The 16,613-nt window shown below is 41.1% G+C and overlaps 2 protein-coding genes across 4 annotated transcripts in view; both read left to right on the top strand.

Moving 5' to 3' along the window:
- Positions 1 to 320: 320 nt before the first annotated feature.
- On the top strand, positions 321 to 11,865 carry cops3 (COP9 signalosome subunit 3). The gene is made up of 12 exons (XM_074620232.1): positions 321 to 514; positions 1,500 to 1,629; positions 2,975 to 3,087; positions 4,042 to 4,091; positions 5,385 to 5,477; positions 6,402 to 6,581; positions 6,729 to 6,869; positions 7,669 to 7,842; positions 8,742 to 8,828; positions 9,084 to 9,197; positions 10,522 to 10,602; positions 11,019 to 11,865. The coding sequence occupies exons 1-12, from the start codon at positions 460 to 462 to the stop codon at positions 11,070 to 11,072; spliced, it is 1,272 nt and encodes a 423-aa protein (XP_074476333.1). The 5' UTR covers positions 321 to 459; the 3' UTR covers positions 11,073 to 11,865.
- A 308-nt stretch (positions 11,866 to 12,173) lies between these two features.
- usp22 (ubiquitin specific peptidase 22) overlaps positions 12,174 to 16,613 on the top strand; it is a 73,687-nt gene continuing 69,247 nt past the window's right edge. For 2 of the 3 annotated variants that reach the window (XR_012591911.1, XR_012591910.1), the window contains exon 1: positions 12,174 to 12,617. Coding sequence is in view for 1 of the 3 variants with exons in the window: in XM_074620231.1 (XP_074476332.1) it covers positions 12,498 to 12,617 (120 nt within the window). In the remaining 2 variants the exon portion in view is untranslated. The remainder of the gene's footprint in view (positions 12,618 to 16,613) is intronic. The other variant, XM_074620231.1, reaches the window with a different exon arrangement.

Below are 16,613 nucleotides of genomic sequence, written 5' to 3'. Positions count from 1 at the left end.
CAAAACATTTTGGTGTCCAGTTTATAATCAGTGGAAGGCGCTCCTGCATGTTAGAACATCTTTGTTGAAAACACGGTTTCCCAATTGTACGTCAGTTCCTGTATTTCTTTTTCGTAAAGGGGGAACTTGTGTTGCAGTGTGAAATAGACAACTGAAATCCCCTAAATTCCACATAAGACAAGAACAATAAGTTAAAAAATCCCTAAAAAATAAAATAATGTCGAAATTGTGACACCACAGTGTACTGTAATGCTTTCAGCAAATCGTGTGTCTGGCCCTTTAAGAATCCAATGCTCGGTTCGTAGAATCTCGTTGCAGTCTGTTCTGTTTTTAATGATCTCGCGATAGCTTAACCTCAGTGGCGGCTGTGTGGCCCCCTGTCTTAGTCCCGGACGGAGTTGTTTCTGACGTTTGAATGAAAAACAGTGCAAATTACCTCCACTTTGGACCCAGGAAATAATGGCTTCAGCCTTGGAGCAGTTTGTGAACAATGTGCGGCAGCTCTCCGCTCAAGGTAGGAGGCTAAACTCATTCGAGTGGGAAGTATTAGCTAGTTAGCTTAGCATAATGCTATCCTGTGCCTTGCCGATAGCTAGGCAGCCAGACTGCTCAGAGCCTCTTTTTGCTTTATCATGTAAACACACCGTCAAAATGACTTTCTGTGGCTGCGAGAGTCCTGTAAAGTATCACCAGACGATGCGTTAGTACACGGGGACGCCTGTAATAACCGCGAACTGGCTGGTTCATCACACAAAATGTCAAAATCATACTTTTTGTTTTTGATCTAGAAAATAATTTATCAGGACTGCCTTACCGGTAGTCCCGCCCCCCGGCCTCACATGATTGGCTGGCGAACGGAATTAGCGAATCTGATTGGTTTAAAGTCATCTGTCAATCTCACTCGCATTACCTCTTGTAAGGCCTTGACAGGACACTTGACCGGCCTATTTATATTGAAATCCTCAACCACAGCACGACGATTGTAAATTATTTTGTTACTCAGTTTGCTTCCTACGTTTGTGAAGAATAGCCCCTCGACAGTCAGACAATAAAATTAAAATTTTATCATTAATTCGATCAAAACAATGAAGAAAATGCCTCAGCATACTTGCGGGTAAAGTATTGCCCTCTTAATCTCTGTGGATTATATTAAATTAACCTCATCATTTACAATGACTGTGATCAGGGGAATGCTATAATTTCTATAATACCATTTCTAGTTTTCAGTGCAGTTGCAGCATTGTGATTGTATCTCTCTTGTGTGCCACAGCATGTAATGCAATTTGCAATATAATGAGATTAAATTCCATTATAACAACCTAATTGAATTACAAAACAGCAGGACTGCCTAAAAACAAGTAATTTCTAAGATTGAATCTGCAGCTAGCATTGTGATGTAAACTGTCCTAGATGTGAGATATGTGTCCTTCCAAAGGGCATGCAAGAAGGTCCAAAGTGGTTTAATTTCTTTCTTCTTCTCCTGCCCCCTCAACTCCCAGGCCAGATGACTCAGCTGTGCGAGTTGATCAACAAGAGTGGGGAGCTGCTGGCCAAAAATCTGTCCCACCTGGACACGGTGCTGGGGGCCCTGGACATCCAGGAGCACTCCCTAGGCGTGCTGGCTGTGCTGTGAGTAGCCTGCTCCATCCTGATTCTTTCCAGGGTCAAGATCTCTTCCTCAGTAGTGAAGTCTGCTGCTGTGTTTTTGTCTTGTGTGCCAGTTCTGTCCAGTCTTGTGTTCCTCTACACTCCTAACCTTCACAGTCCTCCTTGTTTCTGCTCCATTTTTTTCTGAACTGGGTCAAGATTTGCTGTTATTGTTGTGTTTGCCAAAGGTGTTATTGTATTTTTTTGTGAGGGTAGAGGTGGTGAAGCCTCGGAGAAAGATGGATAACAAGGACATAACGGTGAACACAACTTTGTTGCCAGTTTTTAAGTTAAAAATGTGAGTTGCCAAGTTGGTTAAAACGAAATGCATACATGATCCAGTATTTCCATCTTGAATAAAAGGTGCCATTTCCTTCTGCTCAGTATTATTACATGTTTTATTATTATAGGCTGCCTGTTGCATGTAGCATAGCAAATCTGATGTAGACACAATGCAGCTAAAAGCTACTTGTTGCATGTACAGCTAATAATGTAGGCCTGAACTAACATTGTAAGAAACAACGTGATCATTATTTAGTGAATCAAGAAATGCCAATGCTGCATCAAATATTAAACAGTTATGAAAATGACTGTTTAAGATGCTGAGTATAGAAAACCCACAAGTGGGAAAAACACTAGTAAGTAGTAGTTTTTAGGGCTGTTAATCGAATAAAATAAAATTTATGGCACATTTAATATCTGTTCAAAATGTACCTTTTAAAAGGAGATTTGTCAAGTATTTAATACTTTTATCAACATGGAAGTGGGCAAATATGCTGGCTTTATGCAAATTTATGCATATATTTATTATTGGAAATCAATTAACAACACAAAACAATGACAAATGTTGTCCAGAAACCCTCACAGGTACTGCATTTAGCATAACAAATATGCTAAAATCGTAACATGGCAGACTCAAGCCCAACAGGCAACAATAGCTGTCAGTGGGCTGACTTGACTATGACTTGTGCAAAACTGCATGGGATTAGCATAAAGTGGGCATGTCTTTAAAAGGCAGACTCGTGGGTACCCATAGAACCCATTTTCCACCAATTCTACCAATCGATTCCTTAGGTTTTTATAGTTTCATATGATACCAGTATCTTCACTCTAGCTTTTAGAACTGAGCCAGATACAACCTCTAGAAGATCGATTGCATTAATGGGTTAAAGAAATTAGTGGCGTTAAAACAAAGTTGCGTTAATGCTTTATTATCGCGTCAACTTTGACAGCCCTAGTAGATTTACTCAGCTTTTACCAGTTGTGTTATGAGTTCCCTTCTGCATCGCTGAAAGGCTTTTGCTCACCTCCTTCTCTCTCGTTCCAGATTTGTGAAGTTCTCCATGCCAAACATCCCTGACTTTGAGACGCTCTTCTCCCAAGTCCAGCTCTTCATCAGTACTTGCAATGGGGAGCACATTAGATATGCAACAGACACTTGTAAGTTCAGACTAACCAAACCTCTTCACTCCTACATTAGGAAGCACGTTTGTATCCCGCTGGGGGTTTTTATGTTTTCAGTTGAACAAAAAAACAATTCTTGCACTGATCTATTGCTTATTGTGTTGAGAGCATGTACTCTGCTAAAATGTGCACCGTTGTCAGCTAAACTATGTCACCGTTTCTCATGCAACTACTTTACTATGGGTATATCAGATACTGGCTTTTTCCAGTGTCCGCTGACAAGCTCGGAAATGCTTTCTTAGTATCAATAAAAACTGAGAACATGCTGTGTTACGATGGTGGCATCAGTATTGTAGATCAGATCGGATATCGGGCCAATAATGACTCAAATAGCTGGATCGGCCATCGGTGACAAGGGGGCTGATCTATTCAATTAAATTCTATGTTTATATACCATATACATTATATACTGACATTTTAATTCCTGTTAAGGTTTTGATCAATTTGTTGCTGCATTAAAAAGGGTTACACTTGAATTGTAATTCCTGGTAATTTTGAAGATTTTTTATTAAGTTGCTGGTGTTAGATTTATTATTTTTATGATAAATATAAATTCAGTAGACTAATCCCAGGTATCGCTGTCAGTATCGGGACTGGAAAAGTCGAATCGGTGCATCCCTAGGTGGTACTGGTCTAGCATATTGGTGTAGTGTTCAGCAATATCTCCTGCAAATAAATGGCCTTCCATTTCTGGAAATGTCTTAATACATTATTATAAATTTATTACAAATGTATTTTTACGTTAGCGCACTTGAACCGTTGAGAAAAATGGCACCATTTTATGAATTTATGCGTTTGTCTAGAGATGGTAGTAATGCATAAACTGCAATGAAGTGCAGGTGCATCTTGTACATGTGAGCAGTATTTTAAAGATAACTGACCACTGAAAGAGTAAATCAATAATTGAACACCTTCTGTTTCCTCTCACAGTTGCTGGTCTCTGCCACCAGTTGACAAACGCCCTTGTAGAGCGGAAACAGGTAAGACTGTTGATTCTGACTTCGGTGGGAGTGAAATGTTTACAGAGCTTTAATTCAAAATGTAATTTTTTTTTACACTCCAAATGTTGATTTATTTTTTTTTAAATTACTAATTTAGTGTATAAAATGTAAATACCTAATGCTGGATGAAATATATAGGATTAAACTATATCGGCCTAATCCTGCAGGTTGACTCAAACCCACGACCTGAGCCACCACCCTGGTCCCGAGAGTTAACAGAACACACACCGACAAGCCATCCCCATTTTTATCTTTCCAACAGCTTGAACAAATCATCCAGTTTTGTCTACTCATGTATTGTAATCCACAGTATTCTTGTTGAGCCAAGAAGCTGTAACACAATTACAATTCTAAATTCTGCTACACGATTACTAACAAAAGTCCCGTTTCAACCACCGAAACTTTTCCCCGCACGTTTATTTAAATTTGAGTGTTTTTTTAGATGAAACAGGCGGAAACACTGAACTGCAGGCTGCAGAGTGTGTTGTTGCGACCACCAGCAGCCCTCGTCCCATGTCATGTTGCTTTTTAATACGTCAGCGGACTAATTTGCCTAATCTTCGCAGGTCTTTAGACCGTGGTGGAAACGCAGACAACAATGGGCTAAAATGTTCCTTTAAAAGTAGTCCCGGGACTAAAAATACCGTAGAACTTATTGGTGGAAACCTGGCTTATGTGCTGACATGAGATGTGCCCGTGTTGACATACACAGATATACTCACTCACACCTTCAAATTCCTCCTATGCTGCATCAGCTCTTGTCTATGTTGTCCAATAGAGACAACAGAAAAACATCTACTTCTTCCCACCTGAAAAAGAGTGTTACTGTTTGTCTTTGGTGTATTTTGTAATGATTTTGATCTTTCCATGATATTCTCCTTACTGTGACGTGTCCTTGTCAACATGCCCATTATGTGTGTTTTAAAGGACATTGTGCAGTGTCCTGACAATGTAGCTTGGGAGTGGTGGAAACTATTTTTAATGTCGTATGCACCAAAAGCAATTTCCCCTGGGCGACAGCAAAATTACCGGTAGCACATTTTAATCTTATTTTTCGCCACTGTCCGACAAGACTGGTCCCAAATGAGTCATCCTATTGCTCGTACGCCTCTGAGCCTCCGCATCCAGGAGTTGCATGTTGTCCTTTTTCCGTCTCAATCTAAATATTTTAATGCATTTTAAAGTGCGGTTCAGGCCCAGACCGTTTTCCAGTGTGTCTCAGGAAAGCTACGGCTGAATAACTAACTGAATATTTGTTTCCCTCTCTGACAGCCATTGAGGGGTGTTGTCGTCCTAAAACAGGCAATAGACAAAATGCAGATGAACACAAACCAACTTACCTCAGTTCATGCAGACCTGTGTCAGGTGAGTCACTGCTGCGTCAGCACCACGGCTGTAATCCTAAATGGCCTCATGATTTCACTATGTTACTAAATGGGGTCTATTTAGCTGTATTATTTGTGATCGACATCCACGTTATGCCAGTTATCATAATTGTTTTTGATGTCCTCCTCCTCCTCCTAAATGCTTATTTGTTGAATAGGGATGTCACAAGTCGATTCCAAACTTCTGAAAACGTGACCGTATTAGTTTTTCTACAGTACCCTACGGACCATCAGGACTCGAGACTAACGGCATCCCATCGTAATGGGGATGATAGAGAATGTGTTTGGGACGCTGTGAACTTGCTATTGACGCACCCTATTGGTTCCCTGATAATGCTACATTGGGAACAACAAATCTGTGTTGCAATCAGCAGGACAAGAGCTAGTTAGCCATTAGCTGTTAGCTCCATGCAGGAATGTGCTGCTTACCGGCTGCAAACAGCTAACATTAACCTGCCGATTTCAACACGGGAGCTGCCAATGATTTACATTATGTGTTCAGGCTCTATTCAGTAAAAATTTGTATTTGGCGAAGGTAAATTCTAACATTATCATGATGTGTTCAAATGTAATCTTGTAAAATGTAGTTTTGGGTGAGAAACTTGAATAAATCCAGTTTTAAGGAGATGATTTCACAGCAATATAAGTGGATGTTGAAGTACATGGGATTTATTGTTTTACTTTCGTTTTTAACCGTGGTATCAAATTCGTATTGAGAATCGTGAAGTTTCACTGATTTTGATATCGACTTCTAAATTTCTGGTAAAGTGAAATCCCTATTGTTCAATTTGCCATTTAACGGGTTATGTTAAATAATTCAAACACAGGCTTTAGTCCCAGCATAGCTCCTTTCCAGTGTGATTAAGTGTAAGTTGTCCTCACTACATACCTCCTCTCCTTGCAGCTGTGCTTGTTAGCAAAGTGCTTCAAGCCCGTCCTGCCCTTCTTGGAATTGGACATGATGGACATCTGTAAGGAGAACGGAGCTTACGACGCAAAGCACTTTTTATGTTACTACTACTACGGTGGCATGATCTACACGGGCCTCAAAAACTTCGAAAGAGCACTGTATTTTTATGAACAGGTACTCTCTCACACACTGAAATACTCCAAATAAATGTACCGATATACGTACATGTAATGTATGCATGACCAATTTTTCTTTGAAAATTGGTCATGCGCTTTTAGGATTCATATAGATGATCGTCTGCGTCTCATTTTGTGTTGTCAGGCAATAACCACTCCAGCCATGGCAGTGAGCCACATCATGTTGGAAGCCTATAAGAAATACATCCTGGTGTCACTCATTCTCCACGGCAAAGTGCAGCCGCTGCCCAAATACACCTCACAAATAGTAGGGAGGTTCATCAAGGTAAGGACAAACAGCGTGGATGGAATGGAGCAGTATTAGGGCTTTGCTGGTTTGATACAGCGGTTTTAAGTAACTTGATTTTCAGCTGATGCAAACTGTTAAAACAACCAGATAAAGCCAGTTAAGAAATGTACACCTAGCTAAAACGAATGCAGTTTAATACAACAGTCCTGCAATAAATCCTCCCTTCATGAGGTTTTTAATGTTCTATTTTTGTTGAAACTGTTTTAGAGAGGCGTTGATTCAACTTTATGGTTATTGTGGAGGATATAGTTTGTGGTGTGCCTTGATTATTTTCTCGAACCTATTTATATCAATGAGGGTAAGCTCTCTGTATAATGCAATATGGTTCAACAGCACCACAAACTGCAGCATCCAAAATGACCATACAGGTTGTACCATCATGCACAGCCCTTTGCTGTTTATCTGGGTTTTATGTGAAGCGTCAAATAGGGCACCAGTCAACTATTTATTATCAATGAACCTGATCATTATGTTGTCATCAATCATTATTATTATTATTACAGAGTCCTAAGTGCTTAGTTAACTGGCTGTAGACATCTTAGAATGGGTGTTTGTAGCTTCTCCAGTTTCTAAGCAGAGGTATTGTAAAATGTAATACAATATTTATACAGTATTTATTTGTAATAAATAACTGCAGAAATTTGACGAGCCGTTAACAGCCAATGACCATGAGAAGTTCGACTAATCAATGCAGTTGATCATTTGTAATTACTTGTAATTGGTTTTCTCGCTGTCCTTTTCTCTTGTTTTTTTTTTCTCTCATCGTCGCCCTTAGCCCCTGAGCAACGCATACCACGAGATGGCTCAGATTTACACCACCAACAACCCGGCCGAGTTGCGCGGAGTGGTCAACAAACACAGCGAGCAGTTCACACGAGACAGCAACACGGGCCTGGTCAAACAGTGCCTCTCCTCCCTCTACAAGAAGAACATCCAGAGGCTAACAAAGGTGGGTGTGGTCTTGTATTTCCATATGAGCCAGATGGTTTTTCGGCCAATCTTCGCTTCTCTATGTGGTGAAGCAAAGGTTTGAACTGTACTGTGTGTCTGCTGTTTTGATGTGGGTTAAAGGGCGTTTTTTTAGTTTTTTTAATATATCATTCTGTAGCTTCCCAGTAGTGTTTTTTATGTAATCTAATCTGAGCATTCACATTTTGGTATGGTATGTATGTTTTAGTGTCGAAATGCTATTTTCCCAATCCCTTTGGAAAAATGTTCCCACGTGACCTGACGTAGGTTTCTGCATGATTAGGACTAAAGGAGCTAAGCAATGTACTGCTGTGGACGATCCGAAAGTCACACAATAACTAACTAATAACTAACCAGTCGATACAGCGGTAGACCAGCAACTCCCGTGTTCTGCGAGGTAAAATTACTGTTTTTGTGAATGGAGTCTGGTCTGGTCTCACAAAAGCAGTAATTTTACCTCACAGAATGGGGGGAGTATACATAGTACCACACTTCAACGTAGACATCTGATAGCCAGCTGTTACTCGTGTTTCGAAAGCGGAGCAAAGCAGGTATGAAGCAAGAGCTTGTTGTCGCCAACTAGAGCTGGGTTACTTCATATCACATAATGTCTATGTTATGACCAGAGAGGAGACAGATTTTAGTGTTTCGGTTATCTTAATATCATGACTTAGCTTTGATTTGTTTTGTTTTTTTCTGGCTCTTTAATGCTTTGCTACAATAAGCTGCTGCAATAATTCGCTTTGACTTCAATCAACCAAATGCAAAATCAACCAAAGAAAAGTAGCTGTACCTGAGGACATACTCCTCAAGGTTCAGTAGATCCTTCAGTCTAATCTCTTTTAATATCACATTTTTGTTTCATGCATGCTCCTGCAGACCTTTCTGACACTGTCTTTGCAAGACATGGCGAGTCGAGTGCAGCTGTCGGGCCCGCTGGAAGCAGAGAAATACGTCTTACACATGGTGAGTTGGTCAAACACGTCTGTACACTTGCGTGAAATGAAAAGAGTTTTGATCACTGCAGATTAAAGGGATCGTTGGGGTGTTTTGAAATGGGTTTGTAAAAGGTACTTATCCATAGTCCGTGTATTACCTACAGTAGAGGAATTAAAAGGAATTAAATGTTTTGTATGTGACTTTCTACCAAACAGCAGTTGACTTTTGATCCACATTAGAAATTTTTGGTTAAATTTTTGTTCTCCTCATGCTTCTGTGCAGATTGAAGATGGTGAGATCTACGCTAGCATTAACCAAAAGGATGGCATGGTGTGCTTCCACGACAACCCCGAAAAATACAACAACCCAGCAATGCTCCACAAAATTGACCAAGAGGTGAGGTTGTCCAACTCTGGTTACAGTGTTGTTTTGCTTTGCATTAAGTCGGTGTTCATTTCGTTAACGAAAACTATGATGAAAAATGTTCGGCAACAACCTTTTTTCCATGACTAAGACGATGACGAGGCGGCACTGACATTATTAAACACTCACAGTGACGATATCGAACATGCAGTATCATTGATGAAAAAAGACGAGACTATAATGTAGTTTTAAAAATCACTTTATTTTCGTCACCTTCCACCTTCTCTTCTCCTCTCTCTGTCTCAAACACACAATCACAGTCATCAGTCCTAACAATTGCAATTACTATAATTCATAAAGTTGGCAGTTTGTGGGTCGGGTTTGGTGGTTGATTGACCTGATTAACATATTTTTACATGTTGGGAGGGCAGATTGGCTCTCATAACGGACCAGTGGGAGCGACTGAATTAATAAGCACAGTCTGGAGGACTCGGAGTAACTGCAAAGCTGCAGTCTTAATCATTCCACCTGTGTTTTCATCAGATAATGTGAAATAAGTTTGACTAAAATTATTTGGTTTGGTTTGGCTAGACTAGATAGACAGAAATGTTCAATATAATCTCATGACTAAAAAAGGACATTTGACAATAACCTTATATTTTTATGTTAATAAAATGGACCAGAATTCACTAATATGTAGGACATTACTACTGACATCCCTGTAGTATTACGTCGCAACATCAGCTGTAGTAGCCATGTGTTTACTTCGTGTTTATTTGCATATAGAGCGGGGAAGTTAGATTCGATCACAAGTGGTCACTCAAGACGCATGTGGAGACGCATTCTAATGCCAGGTGTGAACAGGCGTGCTTAAAGCTGTCCACTTGTGATTCGATCACCCGAGACGCATGTTAATGCCAGGTTTGAACAAGACCTAAAGCTGGGGAAACACCAACCCGAAATCAGAGAACTAGCGGCGATGAAGGCCGTCTGTCACCTTTGTTTTGGCCGACAAGTTGCACCCGAACACACCGCAAAGACTACAGCCGACGGCCAGTTGACACGTACGTTCTGAGCCTGCGTGAGATGAAATAACTCTCCCTACCGGCAGGTCGCGGTAGTCTGTATTCATCATTTAAAGAGACAGAGGACTGCAGATATACATGCCGTTGTTATGATACGTACATGAAACAAAAACTAATACGCATTTTTGTCCAAAGACTAAGACTAAGACTAAATCTACAATAACTGCAAAAATGAACACTGCATGAAGTCCTATCATGATGTTATGTATGAACCCTGATAGCATGTTTGGTGGTAACTGCTTTTAAAGTGACACTTTTTTCTCCTTTTTTAGATGTTGAAATGTATAGAGCTGGATGAGAAACTAAAGTCTATGGATCAAGAAATCACAGTAAACCCACAATTTGTGCAGAAGGTGAGGCAATCAAATATATAACTATTCATTATTTTTTCTGTTATTTAGACGTCATTTTTTTATTTACACATGCATGGATGCATTTTGTTTTGTGGAATCTCAAATCTTTCCTTCCTCAGTGCTAGATTTACATAATTTTATTCATGGTGCAAAGATGCTTTTTATGTGGCAGAATTAGATTTAAATATAAAAAAAGAGAAGAATTTGGAACAAAGACTGATGTAAATGGATCAGCTATGTTTTTTCTCAGCAGAGCTATCCAGATAATTCAGTCGTAAACCTGCTTCCTTGAAAAGGCCCTAAAGATAATAACACTATCAGCCATTTTGGATAGGGAAATGAAGCAGGAACCCGTTTTTCAAGTTGTTGTGTCGTCACGTAGCATTCTCAACCTGTGACACTTTATTGTTTTCCAGAGTATGGGATCGCAGGAGGACGATGTTGGTAGCAAAACATCAAGTTATTCCTGAGGGGCCTTGGACGGGGGGAGAGAACGCCGCAGCCACCCAACACGTTCTTCCCAGGATGAGTTGGATTTTTTTAAAAGAGGAAAACAAACAAACATTCTATTGCATAAGGACATTTGGTCAAGGAAAATCTAATTGTGTGGAATGATGATGATGATAAATTTGGTTATTCTTTCTTCACAGTGTCTTAAGGATAACAAATTGTCCTTAACAGAAAAGGAAAAAAGATTACAATTTTGTCAGTGTTTTATTTATCAATGTTCAGGTTGGAGCGCCACTGCTGCATTAACAGAAACCACAATAATAAAAACTGGACTTATTTGTTCCAAACATTACGTGTGAATAATCTCACTGTTTGTATTGGTTCTGCTGCATGATGGCCGTAACAAGAGGGCATTACATGACGTAAAACATCTATGACTGACGAGGAATAAATCTGATTATATTCTACATTTGTAAAGACTGCAATGATCCCCCTCTCACTCCTTTTGGTTAGAATGTAGATATCATCGATAGCAAATCTGCACACATGGACATGCCCTTGACCAAACTCGGCACAATGGAGGAGTCGTTCACAATCTGGTGCACTGTTTTTTTGTTTTTTCCTTTCCTTTTTGTTTTGTTTTTTTAGGTTGGATCCACTAGAGGTCGCTAGAGCACTGTATAGAAAACCGTTTTGACAGCTTGTTATTACAAGAGGTGAAGTCAACAGATGAAACCGAACTGTCATGTCATTTTGGGAGTTTGAGCTTTTGCGGATTGTGGATCTGTTAATAATAAATTGTTTAAGAATATAGTTCTGGGTTTCATGGCTTTGTGAAAAGATCTCTCATCCCTTTTGGTTCAACATAATAGGCTACACTGTAATAAAGGTGGATATCCCATCCACTCTTTGAGTGTCACATTGTAACGTTCTTGATTGATAAAATGAAGCTGATTTAGCCAATGAGCTTCCAGGCATGGGCGGATGTGGTTTTGCCGGAAAAATTTAACCAATCACGACGCAGCATCCACTTCACGGAGGCGGGACTAGAAAGTTGTCACACGCCAATCAAGCGCAGCCCCAGTCTCTCATTGGTCCACTGATATGAATGAGGTGGGTCTTGACGACACTACTGTTGAAATTCCAGTGCTAACCAACTTTAGCCAGCTTGCTAACATGTAAGAACCACATATACAGACAGCGCTGCTCTGGACTTAAATTATATTGTATGTCCAATAGAGGAATATTGGAAATGAATGTTTGATACTGCGCTAGCCTCCGCTCCTGCCACCATGTCCAGTTAGCCTGAACATTCGGTGGATAAACGAACCTGGCAACCTAGCCAGCCCGTTTCCAGACTGTGGGGTCTGCGTTTGAGGGATTTGAACAGGTTTTCGTCACCCCAGAGAGAGGACAACAGCATCAGCAGGGTGCTGTGGACTACCATGAGTCCCGCAGGCTGTCCCCATGTCAACGGCTTCAAAGTGGACAACTGGAAGCAGAACCTGAGGGTCATTTATCAGTGTTTCGTTTGGAGCGGTTCAGCCGAGACCAGAAAACGCAAGGTAACCAGTCACTGAGGGAACCTAGAACCTAACATAACCTTACCTAAGGTGTACGCCACACTGTGCTTGTTTGTGTGTTTGTGTGTGTGTGTATTTGGGTTTGCGTGGACGGTTCCCCGCCCTTCCAAAACAACACAAACACCCGACACTCTGAATGCCAAACTCTCAGTCAAACACTACCCACTATCCTCGGTACCTAGCCTCAACCACAACACCTGACAGACTCTCCACAGCAGCCAGAACTGAAGCTAACTACCAGCAGTTCACGTTAGCTTCCTTCAAAAGCTACCGACCGCATAATAGATCAGAAAGCTGCTGTGGGATGTGTTTGCATTGGATCTGTGCCTGCAGTGTGCTCCACTTCCTCCCACCAGCAGCAGCAGCAGCAGACCGCAGGGCAGCATTACACGGTGGGATTTCCTCGCTTGGGGGGACATTAATTGATTTAAAATCAACTACTCTCTACCTGTTATCCTGCAAAACCCGAGCACATAATGACAGATGCATCATTGCTATCTCTGCACATGGCATGACAGGATCAATATAACTGGTAAAGCAATAGGATGTGTGTGTGTGTGTGTGTGTGTGTGTCCTCACCAGTCAGCCTACATGGGTACAGTGTGTGATCTTAAAGGACCCATACTATGCTCATGTTCAGGTTCATACTTTTATTTTGTGTTTCTACTAGAACATGTTTACATGCTGTAATGTTAAAAAAACACTTTATTTTCCTCATACTGTCAGTCTGAATATGCCTGTATTTACCCTCTGTCTGAAACGCTCCGTTTTAGCGCATTTTTACGGAATTGCAACAGAATTGCGTTGCTAGGCAACAGCTTGGGTCCATGTGTACTTCCTGTCGGCTGATGACATTCACATACACTGCAACCAGGAATAAACTGGGACACATTTAGAACGTTTGTTTAAAATTGTGTCAAGAGTCTAATATTGTATTTCCGTGACATCACGAATGGGCAGAAATCCTGACAGCTTGTTTCAAATGCAGAGTTTCTGAATACGGGCTGTGTGTATTTCCCTGTGGATTGGGTGGTTCGATAGTTTCACAGTATTTATATAGGACATAAGCCTGCAATAAAAAAACATGAAAATATCACTTTTTTATAATATGGGACCTTTAAGAGAGAGGTAAACACCTTTTTATTGACTCATATTTATTGTAAAGATTCCCACAATATTAACATGTTGTGCTTGTATCTTCAGTGTGTGTGTGTGTGTTTGGCTGCATGCATCCTGCACTCAAATGTGCTCCAGGGCAACCCAGTGTCCCCTGTCATCTGCCATGGGATCAGTGGGAGCTAGTAGTCCAGGAGGCATGTTTACTGAAATAAATGGTGTAAATGTAACCACACGATTGTCCATAGTTAATCACGATTAATCACAAATTAATCGCACATTTTTTATCCATTAAAAATGAACCGTAAAGGGAGATTTGTCAAGTATTTAATACTCTTATCAACATGGGAGTGGGCAAATAGTCTTGCTTTATGCAAATATATGTATATATTTATTATTGGAAATCAATTAACAACTCAAAACAATGACAAATGTTGTCCAGAAACCGAGTCTCCTCTATACAATCATGCCCACTTGATGATAATCACATGCAGTTTCAGTCAAAAAGCAGGCAGTTTTTTGCACGCAATATAACTGTTATTTTTGCTTATTGACAGTTTTCTTAAAAGTAGATTTTTTAAAAATCGCAATATATCGCCTTGCTTACACTATCGCAGTATATTGAATCGTATCCCCTGTATCATTATCGTATTGCCAGATCATTACCAATACATAGCCCGAGTCCTATGTTCTTTTTCCAGTCTAACCTTAGCCCTAGCATGTGCTTCGGTTTGTTTGTGTTTGTATGGAAGCAATCCCAGGACCCATAAGCTTATCGTGCATTATTAGCCACTTGAGGAATGCCATGGGTTTACGCAGATATTCCAATCTCGCTGCTCCCACTATCGATCCCCTCTGGTTATCTGTAGCAGGGTTACAGAGGAGCAAGACAAATGTTGCATATCCGTCAATATCTCGAGAAAAAAAAGATTGCATCTGCCTAAGTTTTCTCCCATCATTTTGAAGGAGAAATCCCATCATTCACTCTCCACTCTAAGCTGACCGTCACGATCGACACTCAGTCTGCATCAGACTGACCTTCAGACACGGATTGAATTTTAAGCATTCGTTCACCTTGAGAATTCAAAGGCTCCACTCTTTGGCTGGCTGCAGTGTCAATCTCAGAGGTGTCTAATCAGATCTGAATGAAAGTTGCATTGGATTTTATCAGTCCACCACGAAACAAATGCATTTTTCCCAACACACTGCAATGGAGAACGATGACTGGAGCCTTGCAGGATAAATGCATTTAAATTTCCCCCATGATATAACATTAAATGATGCCACATTCATAATTACCCATCTTCATGTTTCATTTACAAATAATCCCACTACATCAGCCAGTAGGAGCTGCACATGTATATGTGTGCACCAAGCCACCGCAAAATAAAACCAACTAAATCATGTATTCATCCTATTCCAACTCTGAGCTCAGTGCCAGAATCAGCATTACTTTTCTGTTAAGTCCTGTTAAAGGTGCTCTATGCGATATCGGAACATTAATATAGCAGCAAACAACTATTTGCTATGTAAAGGAGCCTCCCTGTCTTTGTGTGTTGTAATCCGAGCGTCTCTGTGCTTTGTTGACATAGCTGGGTCGGCTGCGCGTGCATGTTCATGCATGTGAGCGTGCCCCACTGGCTAGCTCATGGCTGCCACTCTGCTCTGCTCTCGTACGGCAGTTACAGCTGATAATGTTGTACCGAACGAAGACATCGTCACAGAAGCTTAACACCCGCCCTCCAGTTCCTCCTAAGGTTAACACTGTTAGCTCTGTCAGCCCCGTTGCCTTTGTTTTCACTGTTAGCGCTGTTAGCACTGTTAGCTGCGAGCCGCCAGCTCAGCCATCGCCATGTTGAGAGCCGTGTGGAGGCAATAGAAATGCCACCAATCTCGCATTTAGCGAATTCACACCAGAGCAGTGGCAAAGTGCAGCCTGCGGCGAGCTACCATGCAATGTCTATGAAAAGCTGCGATGGCGCTCCCGAGCTCTGTGAGCTGCGGCCATTTGATACAAATGTAATTATTGTGGCGAGCCGCACTTTGCAGCCGCCTGGTGTGAAATCGGTGTAAGGCTGCATCCACACCAGATCAAGTGTTGTACAGTGGTGTGGGGGAGTCACTTCAATGGCCCATTAACTTTGACGATTAACGTCTTGTTTCCTCACGGCTGGGTTGTACAGCTCTGGATTGCCGGTTACGTGATTAGCCACCATAGCGTGATGTCGTGATGGTTTGCGCATCTCCAAAAGTTGATTATTTTTCTACTTTCTCGCCGCAGACTGCTGCGTTGTTTTTTTTTGCACTCCTCTGTAGCCCAAACGCACTACCCTCATTAAAAATGAATGGGCAGACATGCGTTTTCGCTGCACCGCCTGATCTGGTGTGAATGCAGCCTAAGGCTGTCTTCTGTCAGCCTGCATCACGGCTGCTGCCTCCACTTACTGTAGTTCAGCAACACAGAAACGGAATCATTGTGAAAGAGGTCCAATGGGTTGTAAACTGGAAGCTGGTGGCAAAAAGACAGAAGGTCAATGAAATATTTCTCATTAGCACAGTGTACTCCCGGCATTAACAGCTGTTGCATGCTAATGTGACTTCAATTGCAGTCATTTTCCTATATACATCAAATATCACTTTTATTTTGAATTGTGACTTCCTTCCCATCTCCTACACTACATGTCTTATTTCTGTCATGAATATGCAGTATTTGGTGAAATGTCTTTGTTTTGGAGGGAATAGTCCTTTAATTCACCTCCTCTGGATGCAGGGCAGCAGGCCTTCACCTTCAATGGACCAGACAGATGTTGTTGCATTTGGCTGACAGTGTGATAACGTCCTCACTTACACTTCTAAACAGGA

The sequence above is a fragment of the Sebastes fasciatus genome, chromosome 20 (assembly GCF_043250625.1).
Source record: "Sebastes fasciatus isolate fSebFas1 chromosome 20, fSebFas1.pri, whole genome shotgun sequence".
In the NCBI taxonomy this organism is placed as follows: Eukaryota; Metazoa; Chordata; class Actinopteri; order Perciformes; family Sebastidae; genus Sebastes; species Sebastes fasciatus.
Note: the sequence above shows the minus strand (reverse complement) of the source record. Positions and strands in the feature narration are given on the sequence as shown.

Coding starts and splice junctions, on each gene's coding strand:
- cops3 (XM_074620232.1), top strand. CDS start 460: ATGGCTTCAGCCTTGGAGCAGTTTGTGAACAATGTGCGGCAGCTCTCC. Junction 1,630..2,974: donor CTAGGCGTGCTGGCTGTGCT/GTGAGTAGCCTG, acceptor CTCTCGTTCCAG/ATTTGTGAAGTTCTCCATGC. Junction 6,870..7,668: donor TAGTAGGGAGGTTCATCAAG/GTAAGGACAAAC, acceptor CGTCGCCCTTAG/CCCCTGAGCAACGCATACCA.